Source organism: Pangasianodon hypophthalmus, chromosome 13 (genome assembly GCF_027358585.1).
Source record: "Pangasianodon hypophthalmus isolate fPanHyp1 chromosome 13, fPanHyp1.pri, whole genome shotgun sequence".
NCBI classification, from domain to species: Eukaryota; Metazoa; Chordata; class Actinopteri; order Siluriformes; family Pangasiidae; genus Pangasianodon; species Pangasianodon hypophthalmus.
In genome coordinates this window covers 7,490,764-7,508,661 of record NC_069722.1, presented here as the reverse complement: position 1 = coordinate 7,508,661, position 17,898 = coordinate 7,490,764, and the positions used below count along the sequence as shown (strand labels likewise).

At 38.7% G+C, this 17,898-nt stretch overlaps 2 protein-coding genes across 2 annotated transcripts in view; one reads left to right on the top strand and one right to left on the bottom strand.

The window, feature by feature from the left end:
• Positions 1–573: 573 nt before the first annotated feature.
• LOC113528203 (adenylate cyclase type 10) lies at positions 574–14,186 on the bottom strand. The gene is made up of 28 exons (XM_026916612.3): positions 14,042–14,186; positions 13,249–13,353; positions 13,116–13,154; positions 12,882–13,025; positions 12,581–12,786; positions 12,373–12,457; positions 12,199–12,287; positions 11,808–11,996; positions 11,222–11,343; positions 11,010–11,086; positions 10,739–10,928; positions 10,526–10,581; positions 9,288–9,551; positions 8,433–8,615; positions 7,552–7,594; positions 7,195–7,411; positions 6,967–7,104; positions 6,681–6,847; positions 6,403–6,550; positions 5,240–5,444; positions 5,063–5,147; positions 4,850–4,965; positions 4,247–4,364; positions 3,955–4,150; positions 3,570–3,758; positions 2,633–2,793; positions 2,188–2,279; positions 574–1,204 (listed from the first exon to the last, which is right to left on the bottom strand). Exons 1-28 carry the CDS (start codon positions 14,184–14,186, stop codon positions 1,095–1,097), a joined length of 3,879 nt encoding a protein of 1,292 aa, XP_026772413.3. The 3' UTR covers positions 574–1,094.
• Positions 14,187–17,648: 3,462 nt separating this feature from the next.
• Positions 17,649–17,898, top strand: part of phb (prohibitin) — a 6,552-nt gene continuing 6,302 nt past the window's right edge. The window contains exon 1 of the mRNA XM_026917197.3: positions 17,649–17,739. The gene's annotated coding sequence lies outside the window, so the exon portion shown is untranslated. The remainder of the gene's footprint in view (positions 17,740–17,898) is intronic.

Genomic DNA, 17,898 nt, shown 5'->3' with positions numbered 1-17,898 from the left:
ACATTGTTTGAAAAGATTTCTGATTTGTCTAAATGCTTTTTGATGAGCATCTCTTTGTGCTTCTTTATTAGCATTTTTGTGTGAGTGTAGGAACAGAGAAGATTGCGGTGCAGATTAATGCTGTTGTTCTCTGTGTAACTGTAGTTCTTGCTGCTTTCAGGTCTTCCTGCAACTCTTTTTTTCAAGTGACTGCTGGCTTACCTTATCGCTTACCTTATTCATCATTAGTCTGGGAGCACCTGATGTTGAACAAATAGTTGTAATTCCATGAACTTTCCATCTGTATGTTATTAAACCAATTGTACAGATAGAGATGTTTAAGGTCTTTGCTATTGTTCTGAAGCTTTTCTATTTGACTGTTTAATAACGCTGTCTCTGAGAACTTCACTAAATCTCTACTATGATGTGAAAATGAGTGTTAAATTAACCCCTTCTCCCAGAATACGCAAAAAAAAAAATCTGATAGTTTTGTTTTAAGTTATTTATTTTATTTATTTTTGTTTTTATTTTATTTATTTTGTTTTTATTTATTTTATTTATTTCATTTTTATTTTATTTGTTAAGGTGGTTTTTTTTAGATTTATTTTATTAGTTTAGATTAAAGGGACAGTTGCAAGGAAAAACTCCCTGAAATATCATCAGGAAGAAACCTTGAGAGGAACCAGATTCAAAAGGGAACCTATCCTCTTCTACATGACACCAGATACTTTATGAAGCCTGTTCTATTTCATCTTTTATAACCACCAGCTGTTGCGTTTAACATGGTATTGAACACTGAGGTCCGAGCACTCCTCTTGGTGCTCAGCCAGCACTCGTCTCCAGACTCTCCAGATCTGAGTGTGGCGAGCATCTCAGAACCCCTTCCTAGATAGCCATAGGTGCGTCAGTTCCTCATTACCTTATGGCAGGGTTATCCAGGTGTTAAACACCACCCTGATGGTTAGAAAAGGTAAAACTGAACAGTAATTTTAGGGCTGAAATTGTAGTCTATGAATGCCTGATAACAATGGATAATGTTAGTCAATGTTGGCTAAATTGTGTGTGTGTGTGTGTGTGTGTGTGTGTGTGTGTGTGTGTGTGTGTGTGAGGGAGCATCAGGTTCCTCCTCCGGCATCATCTGGTTTAGGTGGCAAGAAGAGCACTTCCAGCATCCAATGCCAAAACCGAGGGCTGCAGGAACACACATCCACAGCTGGCTTTTTACCTAAAAGAGAAATTATTATTGTCACATGTACTGTATATACTTTACAGTGAAATATTTTTCTTCACAAAATACACATTTCCACAGGACCACCACCAGGCATGAATTTGACAATCCTGTTTTAATACACTATATGGTTAAAAGTATGGGGGTGTCAGGACTTGAATTTGGGTCAGCAGCATAAGAGTCAGATGCTCTATCAGTGAGCCACTGGAGAGGGGATAAACCTGTGTGCAGTGACAAACTCAAAACGGGGTAAAAGTTCCAAAGTGTTTCATAAAGTCCAAAATCCAGAAAAGCAAACATAGGAAAAAAGGCAAAAACAAGAAACAAAAGTTATCCACAAAAGAAATCCAGAGAAATAATCCAACATAAAATTCACAGCACAAAATTCTCCTCCAAGAGGTAAGCCAACAAAATAAACACTTCAAGAGTAAAGGCAAAAATCTCAAAAAGGGTTTCACTATATCAACAGGCAATAAAAACCCAGAGTAACTTACACGGGACACACAAGGCTGACCTTAGCACACCTAAACACCAAGCGAGGAAACTAAGAAATAGGGCACCTTAAATACACACAGGGAAATGAGACACAGGTGGCAGTAATGACACAATTAACAGATGGTGGGAAAACAACATGGGGGAACAGGGGGACCTTTGGTGGTCAAAACACAGCATTTCAAAGCCCTGACATGTGGGTACCTGACCATCAACACATTAATAGACAGTTGGGCCCCCGAGACTCGGCCCCTTTTTTGCCCCATAGTTTTTGCCATATAGTGTATAGTCAGCAATTTGCTACAACCAGTAATACTTCTGACCACACCTTTTCACCTTTACCTCTGCTCTCAGCCCCCAACACTTTCTGTGTTTAAATATTTTTGCACTTCCTCACAGGATAGTTTTTCCTTCCTGTGGTTTGTGTAACAAAGTGCTCAAAATCAGATCCTTTGTATGTCTTAGTCCTGTTGGCCCTTGACACTGACCTTGAGTCTTCCGGTGCTCTGGCTGGTCAGGTTGATGAAGATGGTCTGTAATGCACTCCTGGGATGGCTGTTCATGCAATCTGCCATGATTGCTTTAGAAGAAATAATCACCATTAACAGACATTAAGAAACATTCATTCTGTGCATGTATGTTTGTGGTTTTAAAATTTCTGCAGTTCCACTTAACAACCACAAAAACATAAATAGAGTTATAATGTGTGTTTGTATGTGATATTTATTGGTTTAGATTGGCACTGCATATGGGATTAGCTTGTCTGGAATAGGATCTGACAGCCAATATTTAGTTTCAGTAAAAGTTCAGGATTGTGTTTGAGTTCTGAAAAATAACATGACAGTTATTCAATGTATATGGGGCTTTGTGTAGGGGAAAACCTTCCCACTGTTATAGTTTCCATGATTCTAGGTACTGATAAAGAACATGCACCTTTCAATTGAGGAATGCGCTTCTGAGATGAGTTCTGGATTAAGACAATACTGAAACAGCTCCTCAGGCTTGAGTATTGCTTCCTCATCCCAACAGGACATGGTCATAATGTCTGCAGAGCAATCAGCTGGAGTCTGACTGTATGCACCAGACCATGTGGCCTAAAAGAGAGGAAAATGAATTCACTGATCATTGTACATTCAATAAGAATATTCAATGACATTATGGGAGCCCTAAACCACAAGTGGTGAAAAAAGTGCTATGGTCGTATATATTATTAGCTACTATTCAATAAATTGGTGTCATAGACATATTATGGGATGTTAAAGTTAAAGTAATAAAAGTAATTAGATAATTAGTACATATAATATATGAACTAGAACTATTTTGAGCTATTAATTAAATGTAATAAGATATTAATGTGAAATAACCTGATATCTTGAAATGATAATTTCATAATAATATGTAATAATAAATAAGATATTAGGTCAAAATAACAAGATATTATGTAAAAGTAACACCATACAGTATTTTGAAATCACAAGGTATTTTAGAAATTACGAGTTATTAAGTCAAAATAATGAGATTCATCTTTAGCAAACTCATTATCCTGTTCAAGGTCATGATGGGGCCAATCTTGGAACCACTAGGTACTGGATGGGATGCCAGCCCCATCACTGGGCACCATGCACACATACACATTCACACACCATGTTTCTTTTTGTACAGACAGAGGAAAACCACATGAACTCAGGGAGAACATGCAAAACTCCGACAGTAAACCGAGCTCAGGATCGAACCAGGGACCCAGGAGCGGCGAGGCAGCAATGCTACCATGGGTTCTGGGGTTCAATAATGACAAACGGCTAGTTTTCCGTTATTCTTTTTAGAGATGTTGGTGGATAGCATGTGGATATTCGTGTTTGTGCTTGTATACCTGGCTCTGCTTGATCTGCTTGTGATGTAACAGGTTTCCCTGTTTCTCACACAGCTGCAGAGCATCCATGAGGAGGTCCTCTACCAGCGTCTTCCTGTCAACCAGCTGGTACAGGAAAGCATTTAGGTGCATCACACGAGGGACGAAGATGTGATTTCTGCCAAAGCGCTGCCTAAAGTCTGAAAAGAGCTACAGGAGAAAATGGTTACTTCATGTATATAGATGTCAGGCAAGTATTTATGTATTTATTTATGTTTATTTAGTGGCTATAACATTAAGATTAATTCTCTTAATGTACACATTAAATAACAAAAGAAAGTATATGATCAGTCTTGGCAATTTGACTCCAACTCTGTTTTAAAATCTGAATTATAGCATTAAAAACCTTCAGTGTTCTTTTGTAGTCCTTCTTGCAGTGTCTGCTGGATTTAGCCATCTCTTTCTTGAACAACAGAACACTGCACTCTAGGAAGGCGGCCACACCGCTGATGGAGTGGATGGAGGCAGGAAGCTGACTGTACATTGCGAACGCCTTATCGTAGAAGACTGCAACGTTGTCCCACTCATTCAGCCGTGCATACCTTAAAACACACATTCACACACTTACTGGATCAGTACTTTGGTCTTAAGCCAATTCTGAATCTTGTGTGTGTGTGTGACTGAGTGTAAGTTCTCACCACAGAGCCAGTGACGAGTACAGATGCATCATCAGACTCTTATCGGCTACCAGGTTGGCATCTGACTGACACTCTTTCACGAAGGCCAAACACTCCTCAAATGGTCGCAGTGAAAAGCCTGAACCAAACAAGGACAAACTTGTTTACATCAGAGCATGTTTTTAATTACGTTTTATTTTATTTTTTAATTATTATTATTTTTCCATGTCAGTTCTCTATTTATCCTTAAACATAAGGATAATAACGCTTAAGGATTAACAATTAAATCAGGAAGTTTTGTCCATGTCTAGTTTGGGCAGTTTTTTTCTCATACATGGCTCTGAAATACATATTTAAACTATAAAATGCTATTTTAAAAATGCATATGTTTCTGAAGTATATGTAGTGTTAGCTATCTGCCAGAACCCTAACATTTCCCTGATCTCATTATCCTATTATAAAATTTACTTCTTTATTTTCAGAATACAGTGCTTTATTTCTTACGTTATTTTGTAGCTTATTTCATAACATATCAAAATCCATCTGATGTATTTTTGCCCTACTCTGATCATCTTCTGATCTAGTAATAATCACAGATCATTGTATGACTGACAGAGTGCATACCAGTATATAGCAGGAAGTTCAAGCAGGCAGCATAAAACCAGCCCTTAGCTATGCTGCTGGACTTTTCATTGCTGAGGCTCTCCAGTTTAAAGATCAGCTGCATACTCTCCTCGTATCTGCACACATTAACATCCACACACACAATCACAAGTCTGCATTGTTTACTGTTATCTTTGAAAAGCAGAAACTGATGCCACAGTAACCTTCACCCACCTGCCAGTGAAGAGCAGAGCCAGATGTAACACACCAATGGCCCTTGCATCCAAACAGAGTCCACCCAACTGCTGAGCTCGAATAGCTGTCGCACACATACACACACAAACTCAGTCTTGTTTTCTCATAGGCATATTAGGAAGGACTGACTCTTTAAGAAGGACATGCTCTACTTACTGAAATCGATGGACTGCTTCAGGTTTCCTGTGCACAGCTGAACCATGGCAAGGGTGCGAGTCAAGTGGCTGATCACCCTCCGGCTCTCAGCGCAGTCAGACAGTCCGGCGCACATCCTGCACAGCCAGGCTTCAAGACTCCTGCACTCGCTCTCCTCACTCACAAACTGACTGTACTGGAGATAGTCAATGGTGGAGTAGAGCATCTGGAGATACACAATCAGACAACTTGTTGCTTTCGCCTATATCATCTAGTCCCGAGGTCCATTGCAGGAAGAGGGCTAGAAAAAGGTTAAACTCTGAGGAATTCTGAGGAATATAGGAAAATATTCAACACCAGTGAAATGGCTGGACATGATTTACAAAAAAAAAAAAAAGATTTACAGATTTCTGTTTTACTGTTTGAATGATTTATGAACAATAAGAATAATGAATAATAATGATGGGAAAAATGTCTTAAAAACAATAAAAACAGTATGAAAGCTATACATATATTATTTGTAATACTGAACTTTAACATTGACATAAATAAGTAGTTATTGTCTGCTACCAAATAATTAACAAATACTGAATGGCTATTTGATTGAAAATAAAAGGGTGGTCTCTGATGTTAACACAGCACTGTACATCAGCTAGATGCAGAATACATCACTAATCAAGTACTACAGCATCTCTCTGATGGGGACTAGTGTGTTGATCATTAGATATTGCTGTGATGGAGCGTCTGTAATGAGTGGTGTGAAAGGTGGGAACGAAGCTTGGTAGAGAAATTCCCTACATCCACTGTTACAATCAGTTACATCTCTACATCTATTTTCCAAATACTCGGTTCAGTCTGATGAAATACCACCAGTTGATGACCCCTGCTCTAAAGGATTGGTTCTGTCCGTGATGTGAGATCATATTGGTTCATATATTAAAGGTAAAGTTATGCTTGGTGATTCTGAAGGTCATTAGTTAAAGACAAATATTACAAAAAAGCATTCTGAATTAAAAACCACACATTTAATTACACTATGTATCTGAATGTATCTGCATTCAGTCCATGCGTTCTAATTCAATGTATGCCTTTCTCTCAGACTAGTTTTCCTTTTCTGCGATTACTCTGTGGAAGTGCCATTAAAATCAGTTTCAGTGCAAGTCCTGTTGATCTTTGACACTAACCTCGAACATATCGGTGCTCCGAGTGGCCAAGTTGCCCTGAATAGTGATGGCCAATGAGGCACTCTTGGACTGGCCACGCATGCAGCTGATTTGCCACAGGAAGGACAGACAAGAGATCTGCTCATGCAGAAATTCTAGCTTCCGCTTCCTTTACACACACACAAACACAACACACACACACACATGATACTTTTAAAAATCAAGATAAAAAAAAGCATTCTGGCATTCTTTTTTTCTTGATCAAAGAGAATATAAAGAATTGGAATATGGACTCATACTCTGGGCTCTCCAAGTTTCTGGACTGATAGCGATATTCCTTGATCTTCTCCCAAATTAATTTTATGGATCGTGCAACACCATTACTGGGGAGGCTGCAGTTGAGAAGCTTCAAGGCTTTCTCGAAATTCTCCTCTGCCTCCAAAATGTTGCCTGCATTAAACAGAATCTGGGAGAAACAGAGACAGAATGATGACCTGTTTTGTGTTTGCAAAGATCAGTTGTTATATTTACACAACTTCGTATTTGAACCCTGATTCCTCCTGCTTTTCTCCTGCATTTACATACCTCTCCTGTGAGCCGATGCATAACGGCTTGGTCAAATTCGCAGATCTGAAGAGATCCAGGAGCCGCTAACTCAAATATAGGATTCTCTTCGTTTAGGTTTTCCAAAATGATTTTGGCCTCCTTCAAAAAGTGCATTGCCTGCAACAGGACAGATTTTCACAGTCGTGTGCAACGATCACAATAAGGTCAAATGAACATCTTAAAGGTCAAATCCAAATGCTCACACACCCTGAGGTCATCAGAAAGTCTTGTACAGACAGCCGCACACTCCAGCAGATAGTAAAACGTCCTGGAGACGTGTCCTGCTCCTCTCCAGTGTCTCACTATAGGGATGAGCACTGTCTCCAATAGCTGAGCGCACTCGCACCTGCAGCCTGCAGTCGTCCTGGCCTGCTCTTCCTTCACTATCGAGTCCACCTTGGCCAGGAAGTTCTCTCTATCATTACTGCATATACACACACAGAAAGTGTTACTCCCTGAATATGGTGCAGTTACATGACAACTAAACTGCTATCAGGATCTGTACATAAGCCTTACAATCACAATCACATCTCAATTATATGAATGTTATTATTGTAACCATACCCATTTCCCGCAATCAGGTGCAGGACATTTTTACTCAGCGTGCCTACACAAAAAATTAGAAAACAATGAGTAAATTAAAATATATATAAGACACCTTTATGTATTCACAAGCATAAGCAAAACTCCACAGTGATAATGTTCTTATATTTGCATGTTTAGAACGGTACTGAAACAGGGTTAATATGTTTGGAAAAGGACCTGAGTGATTAATTGGGTTGTTAATCAAATCGGCTGATATTACAGTTCCAAAAAATGTTCAGTATTGGTGAAAATCCCAATGATAAGGTGTGTTTAAATGTTCTAAGGGAAAATTACATTCTTAAATCTGATGTTTTTTGAACTACTTCTTACCATTATTAGGTTATTAGGTCATTTTAGGTTACAGGCCACACATAACACATTGAACATATTTCTCTGCTGACATGCAGATGAACAGACTGCATTTCATTACCAAAGGAAAACTCATTTAATAAAATTATGGTTTGCCCCCTAGTGGAATAACAAATGGCTCTTGCTTGATCTTTCAATTCAATTATGGCCAACAAGATGATTTTTAATTTTGAACATGGATTGGAAATTCATTTGGTGGATTGGATTCAAACCTTTATTGGGCCGTTCTGGCCCACGGGCTGTATGTTTCATACCACCACGTTCTCTACTATATGAGTTTGAGAAGTGGACAATCATTTATTTTAAACTATTTATCTCTGATTAGTTTCTGATCATGTATAATTTTACTGGCTAATATAATGAGTTATTAGAATTTTTAAATCAGTTTTGTGATAAAATGTTGATATGGGTGAGGCCCTAGTCTGGAAGGCTATAAGACTTGATTCTCTGACCTTTCCTCTGAAAGAACTGGTTAGGATGCAGTAACTCACTGTTAGTGTCAATGGCACATTTGTTGCAGCGGTATGCCTTTTTCTCCAGGTAGCTGGCACAAATTCCATGGAGCTGTTGCTTCTGCTCCTTCAGCAACTGCTGATAGGTCATCTCCATTACTATATCTTTGCAGAAACACATCAGCTGGCACTTCCACACACCATCTACTGAGGCCAGTCCATCTGAGAGAGAGAGAGAGAGAGAGAGAGAGAGAGTGAGTCAGTTTAGTGTTCGCGTTATTCATTGTCACACTATTACAAACAAGTTAAATTTAAGACTGTCAAACAATTAATATAATTATTCATAATTCTTTTTGTTGTTAATCTTTTTGCTTAAATACTGACCCAGACTTTAGATAGGTTAAAAGCTCACACTAGCAAGATTTGTGAATGCTTTGTATGTCACGGTTCATAGGTTCATCAGCCTCTTCTGGCCATTCTGTGTACTACCGTTGATGAGTTCACTAGTTTCAGCTGCGGCTCATTATCTGCTCTATTTAAGCCTCAGTATTTGTCTTGTATTTGTCAGATCATTGTTTTATGTCTGTTTTCTTTGCAGCGCCTGTGGTTTGTTCTGTTCCCTGTTCCTGCTGTCTGGTGGATTACTGCCTTTCAGTTTCTGGATTATTGGACTGTTTACCACCCGTTGTCTCTCGGTTTGGACATTAATGGATTTTCACCCATTGCTGCCTAGCGCTACCGAGGAAGCCTGCCATCACTGCACCCACGACTTTCTGTTTTCAGTAACTCTGTCTGTCTGGTTTACACCAAAATAAAGTATCATCTGAATTCACACTTGAATCCATCTTGTTCTTCATGACATTGTATTTTTAAAATACAATCATGACCTCTGACCTGTGCTGTTGCTCTCACAGTAACAGATGAGCTCTGCCTCTTCAGTCTTGGATGATGAAACGTTTGTCGTGTTGGAGGCGCACTTGAAGACACCCGATTTGAAGAGTGTCATTAGGATGTTGTTGAGCTTCTGTTTTAATGAACTGGGCAAGATGTTGAGCAGCATCTCAGTGGTGAAGGTGCGGCCAAGGAAGGCAGCACGCTTTACTGTCATCCCCTCAGCTGCCCCCAATACGTTCAGCTCAGTTAGAGTGCGATGCATGTCTGCGTAAAAACACACACACACCACATTTACATGTAACATTACACACTATATATTACATGCATGTTACCTGTTATGTTTATTCTCTGCAAAACACTGGAATGAATTATAATATGTGTATTATATGCATTAATCAGAAGTAATCAGGGTCTGTAGGGATGGTTAACTTTATCAACTCATGACCAGTGCAGTCTCCAAAAAAGAGTTTTTTCATACACTCCCTGTGCAAATCAGTTATGTCTGCCCTCCTTTCAGAAACAGAACTGTGTATTAATGTTTTATTCTCAGGGAACTGTGAAAGAGGGCTGTATTTGTACAAATGATGGGTTGCTCAGGCACTGATTTTATGTAGTTTGCCATACAGTCAGAAAATGGTGCTGCCTTGATGGTACCGTGGGTATCTGACTATGTTGCCTGTCCACAGTGTGTACTTTTAATTAATAAGAAGTAACTGGTTTCTCCATTTAGCTGTTTTCATTTAGCTGTTCTCACTCAGATCACTGGCATAATTTACTTGGTTGCTTCCCAAATCACATCCTTAATATTAAATACTATGTTGACAGTGGTAGCTTGGTGGTTAAGATGCCATCCTACTGCTTGGAAGGTCATGAGATCAAACCTCAGCACCACCAGGCTGTCACTGTTGAGCAAGGCCCTTAACCCTCAACTGCTCAGATGTATAAATAAGATAAATGTAAGTTGCTCTGGATAAGGGCATCTGCCAACTGCTGTAAAGGTTGAATTAGGGTACCACAAATTGTGTTATTACTATTTTACATTTGATTTACTATATAGTAGGATAGCAGAAGTTGCTGTTTTGTAATTGAACGAAATCACACATGCCCCTTAATTAAGTAGTATTTAATTTCCCCAGCCCTTAAGAAAAACTATAAAACACTGTTAACTACTGCCTCAATTGCATTGCTGAGGTACAACTTGTTTACAAGAAACGGACATCAGTGATATGTTCACTCACCCCCAACCACGCTGTCCTTTTCTATCTCTAATGCCACTGGTGCTTCATCAACATGCCTGTAAAACAGTTACGGTTCTTCAGTCGTGCTGTTAAATACTTCAAGTGTATCAACTGACACTCATAAATTCATACTTCTTCAAATGTGTTCAAATGATTCCTATCTGTATCATTTACACAAATCTTTACCATAAAAAAAGAAACTAATGCATTTACCTTTGATGATTTCTGGGCTCAAAGCGATAGATCTTCCCCGGGTCGCTCACACCCTTCAGATCTTTCTCAGTCTCCTCCATGAAGCAGCAAGAAGGCAGGCCAGAGTAATACCTGGTCTCCCAATCACATGATACGATCCCCGGGTAGTACATCATCAACCGGGCAGCCAGATTCACTTTGTCTCCCATTACTGTCAGGGAGAGCGGAAGTAAAGCGATGAAGGTTAAAGTGCAGACTGATAAAGTGCTATGTTATGGGAAACACCCCTTACCTGTGTATTCATTCCTCAAATGATGGCCCACCATACCGCAGTACACTAGACCTGTAGTTACGCCAACTGAGATAGTCCTGGAAGATACAGAGTTCTTATCACTATGAATGAAACAGGACAGGACCTTTCAAAAATGCTTTATGTGCTTGTGTGTTAAATAATAATAATAAGAAATTTGCAGCTTAGATTAAAAACTCTGTGCTATGACTTACTTTAAATGCTTCAGTTTTTGGCAGCAGGTCTTGTGTATACTATCGGCAGCCATCAGTGCAAGAGCACTCTCATCCTTTCTCTTATACCCAGGTAAGCCGAATACACAGAGAAATGTGCAGTCCTGAAAGCATATGGCAGATTTGGAGAAGATTGAAAAAAAAATTCCACATGCCTTTGTTTGCTCTGTAGGACAACCTCTACCTTGTATGTTTAACATAAGAATCTCTTCATGGCAATACAACTGTAAATGGGTTCTAGCACATTCTACAGTGTGGCTGTGTATTACTAAATGAGGCGGCTGCATCCTAATTTCAGTGACCAGGTTTCTTAATCATAAACATCCAGCTGTGTTTGTCTCAGTGTTACTACTAAAACTTATTACAGGATGATACATTGGGGAATATTGGTTCTAACACAGAGTTGTCCAATCTTATTCACTTATTCAAGCACTTCTGAGCAAAAACTAATCAGACTTCTGGAGCTGTGAACTGTGTATTAGTGTACAATAGTGTCTTCTACTGACTCATGAAGCAAGAAGGGGTTTGCTTTACTGATAATGTAGTATCTAAAGCCTGGAAAATTTACCTTATCGAAAAAGAATATCTTGTTGATGTGGCCATGGGGACTGAGCTTCTTGCTGATAATGACGGTGGCTTCTTGAACAAAGCCACACAGCTCCGTCGGAGTATAACCCGAAACATATGTCATATTAATGAACATGACAGTCACAGGCCGTATCTCTGATGAGAATTCCGGTGGCTGGTTATCATCAATCTAATGGAGGAAAAACACAGAACTCAATCCCATTCTCCATGGGAAGTGTCGGCACCAGCACATTTGGTGCACTAGGCAATCTATTGTCCTATGCAGTCCTGAACAGTTGCCTATTCTTAGGACTGGCCCTGACCACAGACATGTATTGTGTGACCCTCTAATATACTGATTCTGATATATCATTGCCACAAATTGTACTTACGTCTTGCAAGACGGTTTTCATCATATATTTTCTGAGGAAGTTCTCTCTCTCTATGTCAGGCATTGATTGGAAAGCTGATCTCAGGCAGCCTAAAGTAATGAAACGTTGAAACTGTATCAACAATGGAAATGTATGCATTAAAAGTTGTGTGAAAATGAGTAAAATGTTCTTTACTTTTGTCAGGGATTTTGTTGTCCTTGCTCAGCATCTGATGGTACATTTCCACTGAGAATCTGGGCTCTTTCTTGAAACGGAGCATCTGTTTCAACATTTAAAGGAAGTTCATTTAGAAGAAAAAAGCTTGTAAAATTTTAGTCAATTCACGTGGAGTGAACTCAAAAAAAAGGCTCAGGCTGTCTGACAGATGAGGCTTAAAACCAACCTTCACAGCTTTTTTATTCTCAATACGTTCGATGACCAAGTTCTCTAGTGTGCAGAGCTTCCACGTTTCAGGTGAGAGAATAACATCCCCAGGATTTGCCAGAGGCTCAGCCAATCGCACCTCCTCCACAGCTGGGCCAATGATGACATAAAAACGCCTGGATTTCTCTCCCACTATTATTTTGGAGAGTTTCCCAGCTGATATGGCTGCCATAGACAAGAAGGGCATATAAGTACTGTATGGTTCATCACATAAAATACACAGGCAGTAAAGCGTGCGTGTAGAAATTAAAAATAAGCACCTATTTTGACACGTAGCTCGCAGTCATATTTCATCTCCTGAATGCCACACTCACTCTGAATTTTCAAGGCACATTTGACAGCCAGAGATATGACATCACTTGTCTGCATCCCCTCGACTATCCATTGAGCCAGAATCGCATCACCTGGAGGCAAGATCATAGAAAATCTATGTACTGTCATATGTACAAAAATGTTTTCTATACGTTTGCAGGACAAAAACGAAAGGACATTACCTGCATAATTCAGAATGTCGCCACCTTCCTCAAGGATACCTGTGATGTAGTTCACATAGACATCAGTGTTCTGGTCAAAATCTATTAATAAATTGGTCCAAGTAACACAAAGAGACCTAAAGATATAACTTACATTCAACCAGTTTGCTGATATAGCAGTTAAGTCCATTAGTCAACTCATCCGCCCCATGGCCTTGCTCATGCATCGCCGTGTACTTTTCTGTTAAGGCGGTGAATCCTAAAAAAAAAAAATAATAAAGTAATAGAATAAAAATGACAAGAATAAGAGAAACAAGGTACTCACCACAACAAAATGCAGAAGGTACGAGTACATACAGGCCTTACATATATACACTCAGGAAATCTTTACCTACACCACCGGGATATATTCTTCACATCCATGCAGATATCCAAGAAGGATTCTGCACTGAAACTGTCCAAATCAAATTGTCTAAGAGTTTTATCTCTAACAGAAGTAACTGGATGGACGTTTATTTGAAGGTTATTGTCTTCCTGACTTTGATGAACGTCACTATCTCTATTACAAATGAACAAGATATGAAGATACAGTGCACTGCTCCAACAGGAACAGCAGTTACTGGAATTATTTTGCCATGTTATATATAATTATTACTATTATATTACATGATGATGATGATGATGATTTTTAAATATTACATTATTATTAGTGTTGTCATTTTTATTATTAAAATACTGCAATAAGACTCAACTATTGTTACTTTATGTGTAAGTGTATTTTATATGTTATTTTATGGACCAAACACACACACACACACACACACACACACACACACAATTATTATTATTATCATTATTGTTGTTGTTGTTGTTGTTATTATTATTGTTGTTGTTGTTGTTGTTGTTATTATTATTATTATTATTATTATTATTATTAGGTAACCCACCTGATATATCTAAGAAGAGCAGAACCCCATAGTAGGGTTCTGCAGAAGGAACTTCCTCGGATGTAAAATCGCTGTTGAATACAGCATCGGGGACTTGTGCTGTCAGAAAGTTACAGCACGCTTTAGAAAATTTGAAACCGCTCATCTTGAATGCAAATCGTTGTGCAGCTCAGTGAATAAAAGCTCAGCTCCTCAAATCGACAGATAATTTAAGTAGCAGCTGGAACTTTCTAAATTCTCTCCCGATTCTTACGTCACAGTCGCTTGTGACGCACACGCGCGCGCACACACACCCGTACCCACACGCGCGCGCACACACGCACACACACATACACACACACACACACACACATGCTTTCACACCCCATACATGCGCGCGCACACACACACACACACACACACATACAAACAAGCATTCATACACAGATCTGTTTATGTCTAACATGTCTAACAAACCACACTGAAAGATTTAGATCCATGATCCTTCTGCAATTTCAAGGGAGCTCAAACAGGCTGAATTTGTTCTGTCCATTTATCATACATCTGCATAAACAAGGAGGAATAATAATAATAATAATAATAATAATAATAATAATAATAATAATAATAATAATAATAATAATAATAATAATAATGGGGCATTGTGGCTTAGTGGTTAGCGCTGTTGCCTCGCACCTCCAGGGTTGGTGGTTTGAATCCCGCCTCCACCCTGCGTGTGCACAGACTTTGCATGTTCTCCCCATGCTTCAGGGGTTTCCTCTGGGTACTCAGGTTTCCTCCCCAGTCCAAAGACATGCACTGTAGGCTGATTAGCATTTCCAAATTGTCTGTAGTGTACGATTGTGTCCTGTGAGGGGTTGGCAATCACTTTATACCATTCTGTGTGTTTTTCTTATGACCGTTGGTGGTGCTGTTGCCGATACATTGCTGCATGAATAGTCCTAATTGTAATTATAATATTAATCACTGCAATCTGGTTTAATTTAACAACCTGTGTTCCATCCTCATTATTCAACAGCTTATAAAATAGCGATTGATTCAGCACATCCTATTATTTTGCATTTTAATTTTTTATATCATGTGCTGACAGTTAAAGTGAGGGGTTAATGAGCCTTCAGACACTTTTGTAATTGTTATTTTATATACTTCCATGGCATATATCCACTTCAGCTTTATACACATAATGGGCCTCATTCATACTGATTTATTTATAAGTTGTTCATATGAGCTTTAACACAAAATAACTTGGTATTCTTGAAAATCCTGTAAATTCGGAAGAGCGTTCATATCCTATTCATGCTTCTGAGTGTGTGTCAAGTTTAAATTTATTATATAATTATGTTTACTGCATTTAGCAGATTCCCTTATCCAGAGTGACTTATAGAAGTGCTTTATAAGCTCTATCAAAAATACATCCTCATGCTAGTTTACTAGGGACTAAGAATACCTTCGAGAAAATTTTGTGAAAACTAGTCATTTTATATTATTGGCATTAATTAAAGAATATGTAAAACAAATAAAATGAGCCAAAACAAACTCATAAATTAAGATAAGTAAAACTAATTATTCAATTATAACAAAAGAAATGCCACTGTCTAAACAGAGGACGCACTGGTCTGCACATAGCCAGAAGCCGTAAACAGATGCCTCAGCTGATGGAAGATTTAGGGACACCACAAATTGACATCATCAGTACTTTGCTGCAAAGCTGTTGTTAGCAATTGCAGCTTCAAGACATCTACACTAAGAAGTAATTAGGGGAATTTTTGCAGGATTGTGATTAAATTTTGGCCCAAAATTTGGCCCTGGAAAATCGTCTTCAATTCCCCAAGGTTAAGCGGGTCCTCCATAAATTGTGATTCAAGTCAGGAGATGTCCAGGCCATACAAGGCCATACGAGTTATCTTGGTTGTATGTTTAGGGTCACTGTCTTGTTGAAATATCCATCTTCTCAATCATTCAGTTTCTTGGCCAACAAGATGAAATTGTTCAACATGGTGGCACTCGTCCTAAAAAACTAAGAACAAGGAATAACAGCGTGATTTAAGGTTTTTAAGCAGTCTTTTGATTTCCTCGTTATATTAGAAATCTCTAAATACTGGGTGATACTTTGATAATTAAAATATTAATGTGCTTTCTGCAAAATTTTTTAGCAAACTGCTCTTTTTGTCATTTTCCGCGCTATTAACAGTGAATGATAAGATAAATATACATAAAAATAAAGTAAGAATAAAACAAAGTTAAAATAAGAAAAAGTAAAATAAATGTTTAAATTACTGGAAAATAAAATTTAAAGGTAAAAAATATAAAAATGTATGCATAGCACAGATATAATGTAAATAGTACGCCTGTATACATCTATAGCTGTACTAAGGTGCAGGAAGTAAAGTATTTTGTGTTGCAGTTGGAAACAGTGTAGTGGTTATGTATACAGTATTATCCACAAATGAGATAGTTGTCCACCAATGAGATAGTTGTCCAAAGATGAGATTATTATCCACAGATGAAATAGTTATCCACAAATGAGATAGGTATCCACAGATGAGATAGCTATCCACAGATGAGATAGCTGTCCACAGACAAGGTATTATCCACAGATGTAATAGTTATCCACAGATGAAGTATTATCCACAGATGAGATAGTTGTCCACAGATGAGATAGCTATCCACAGATGTGACAGTTGTCCACAGATGAGGTATTATCCACAGATGAGATAGTTGTCCACAGATGAGACAGTTGTCCACAGATGAGATAGTTACCTGTGAGAAGTGGTAGCTCTGTGGTTAAGACACTGGACTTCTGATTGGAAGGTTGAGAGTTCAAATCCCAGCACCACCAAGCTGCCACTGCTGGGCCCTTGAGCAAGGCCCTTAACCCTCAACTGCTCAGTTGTATAAATGAGATAATTGTAGGTCACCCTGGATAAGGGCATCTGCCAAATGCCATAAATGTAAATCCACAGATGAAGTATTATCCACTGATGAGATAGTTATCCACCGATGAGATAGTTACAGTTGCTGCACTGTGTCCAGTGCAGATAATGCATACATGTACAGTGATGCATGGATAAAAAGATGAATTAGGGTTCAGTTATCACATCCACTTTAAAATAAATTCAGCACTAACCAACACCTCTTTAATTTCAGTTTCTGTAGACAGCTTACACTGAGTATTCATTTGATTTGAAGTCGGAGGTTTTGGTTTGGAAAACACGGCAACAGACCACATCGTAATCACGACCTCTGAACTCGTACACACGAGCTACCACGAGTACCTGAAGGCAGTATAACCACACTGCTGATTATCACCTGCACTTCACCGTGTTGACCAGCAGATGTCACTAGTGTGCAATGTGCTGAACAGCTCCGAGTAATGCTGTTACTCCTCTTTTTCCAATCAGCTGAAAAGAAAGAAAGCTTCATTTTGCCATCAATATATTTTACACCATACTGTAGTATATTCTTGATCATATTACTTTGATTTCGCCCTTTATTTACGAAACTCTGAAACTACGCTTTCTAGAATAACCGAGTTCAAGTGAACCAATAACTTCTCTCTATACTCAGACGTCGAGCTGCGCTGTGTCCAATCAGAATGGTTGTTATTCCGAAGTCTCGCGCATGCTCACAACGCACACGCGTTCATGTGTTTCCTACGTCGGCTCCGGTGGAGGTCACAGTGAACCGTCAGAAGCCTGGTGAGTTCTCACGTTGTGTTTTAATACACAAAGCTTTTCGTCCTGATTTAACATTTATTATTGTTTTCTTTACTGTATGTCGGATATAATAATAGCAATAAGCACTGATGTCATGAATAAGTAGGTTTAGATGGTTTTTTTTGGTCTGAAATGTGGCTG

Bases quoted from the DNA above. Each gene is read 5' to 3' on its own strand.
- LOC113528203 (XM_026916612.3), bottom strand. From the start codon at position 14,186: ATGAGCGGTTTCAAATTTTCTAAAGCGTGCTGTAACTTTCTGACAGCA. The intron at 11,087-11,221 runs GTAAGTCATAGC...TGTATCTTCCAG, and splicing joins CAAAAACTGAAGCATTTAAA to GACTATCTCAGTTGGCGTAA. The intron at 5,445-6,402 runs GTTAGTGTCAAA...GTGTATCTCCAG, and splicing joins GGAGCACCGATATGTTCGAG to ATGCTCTACTCCACCATTGA.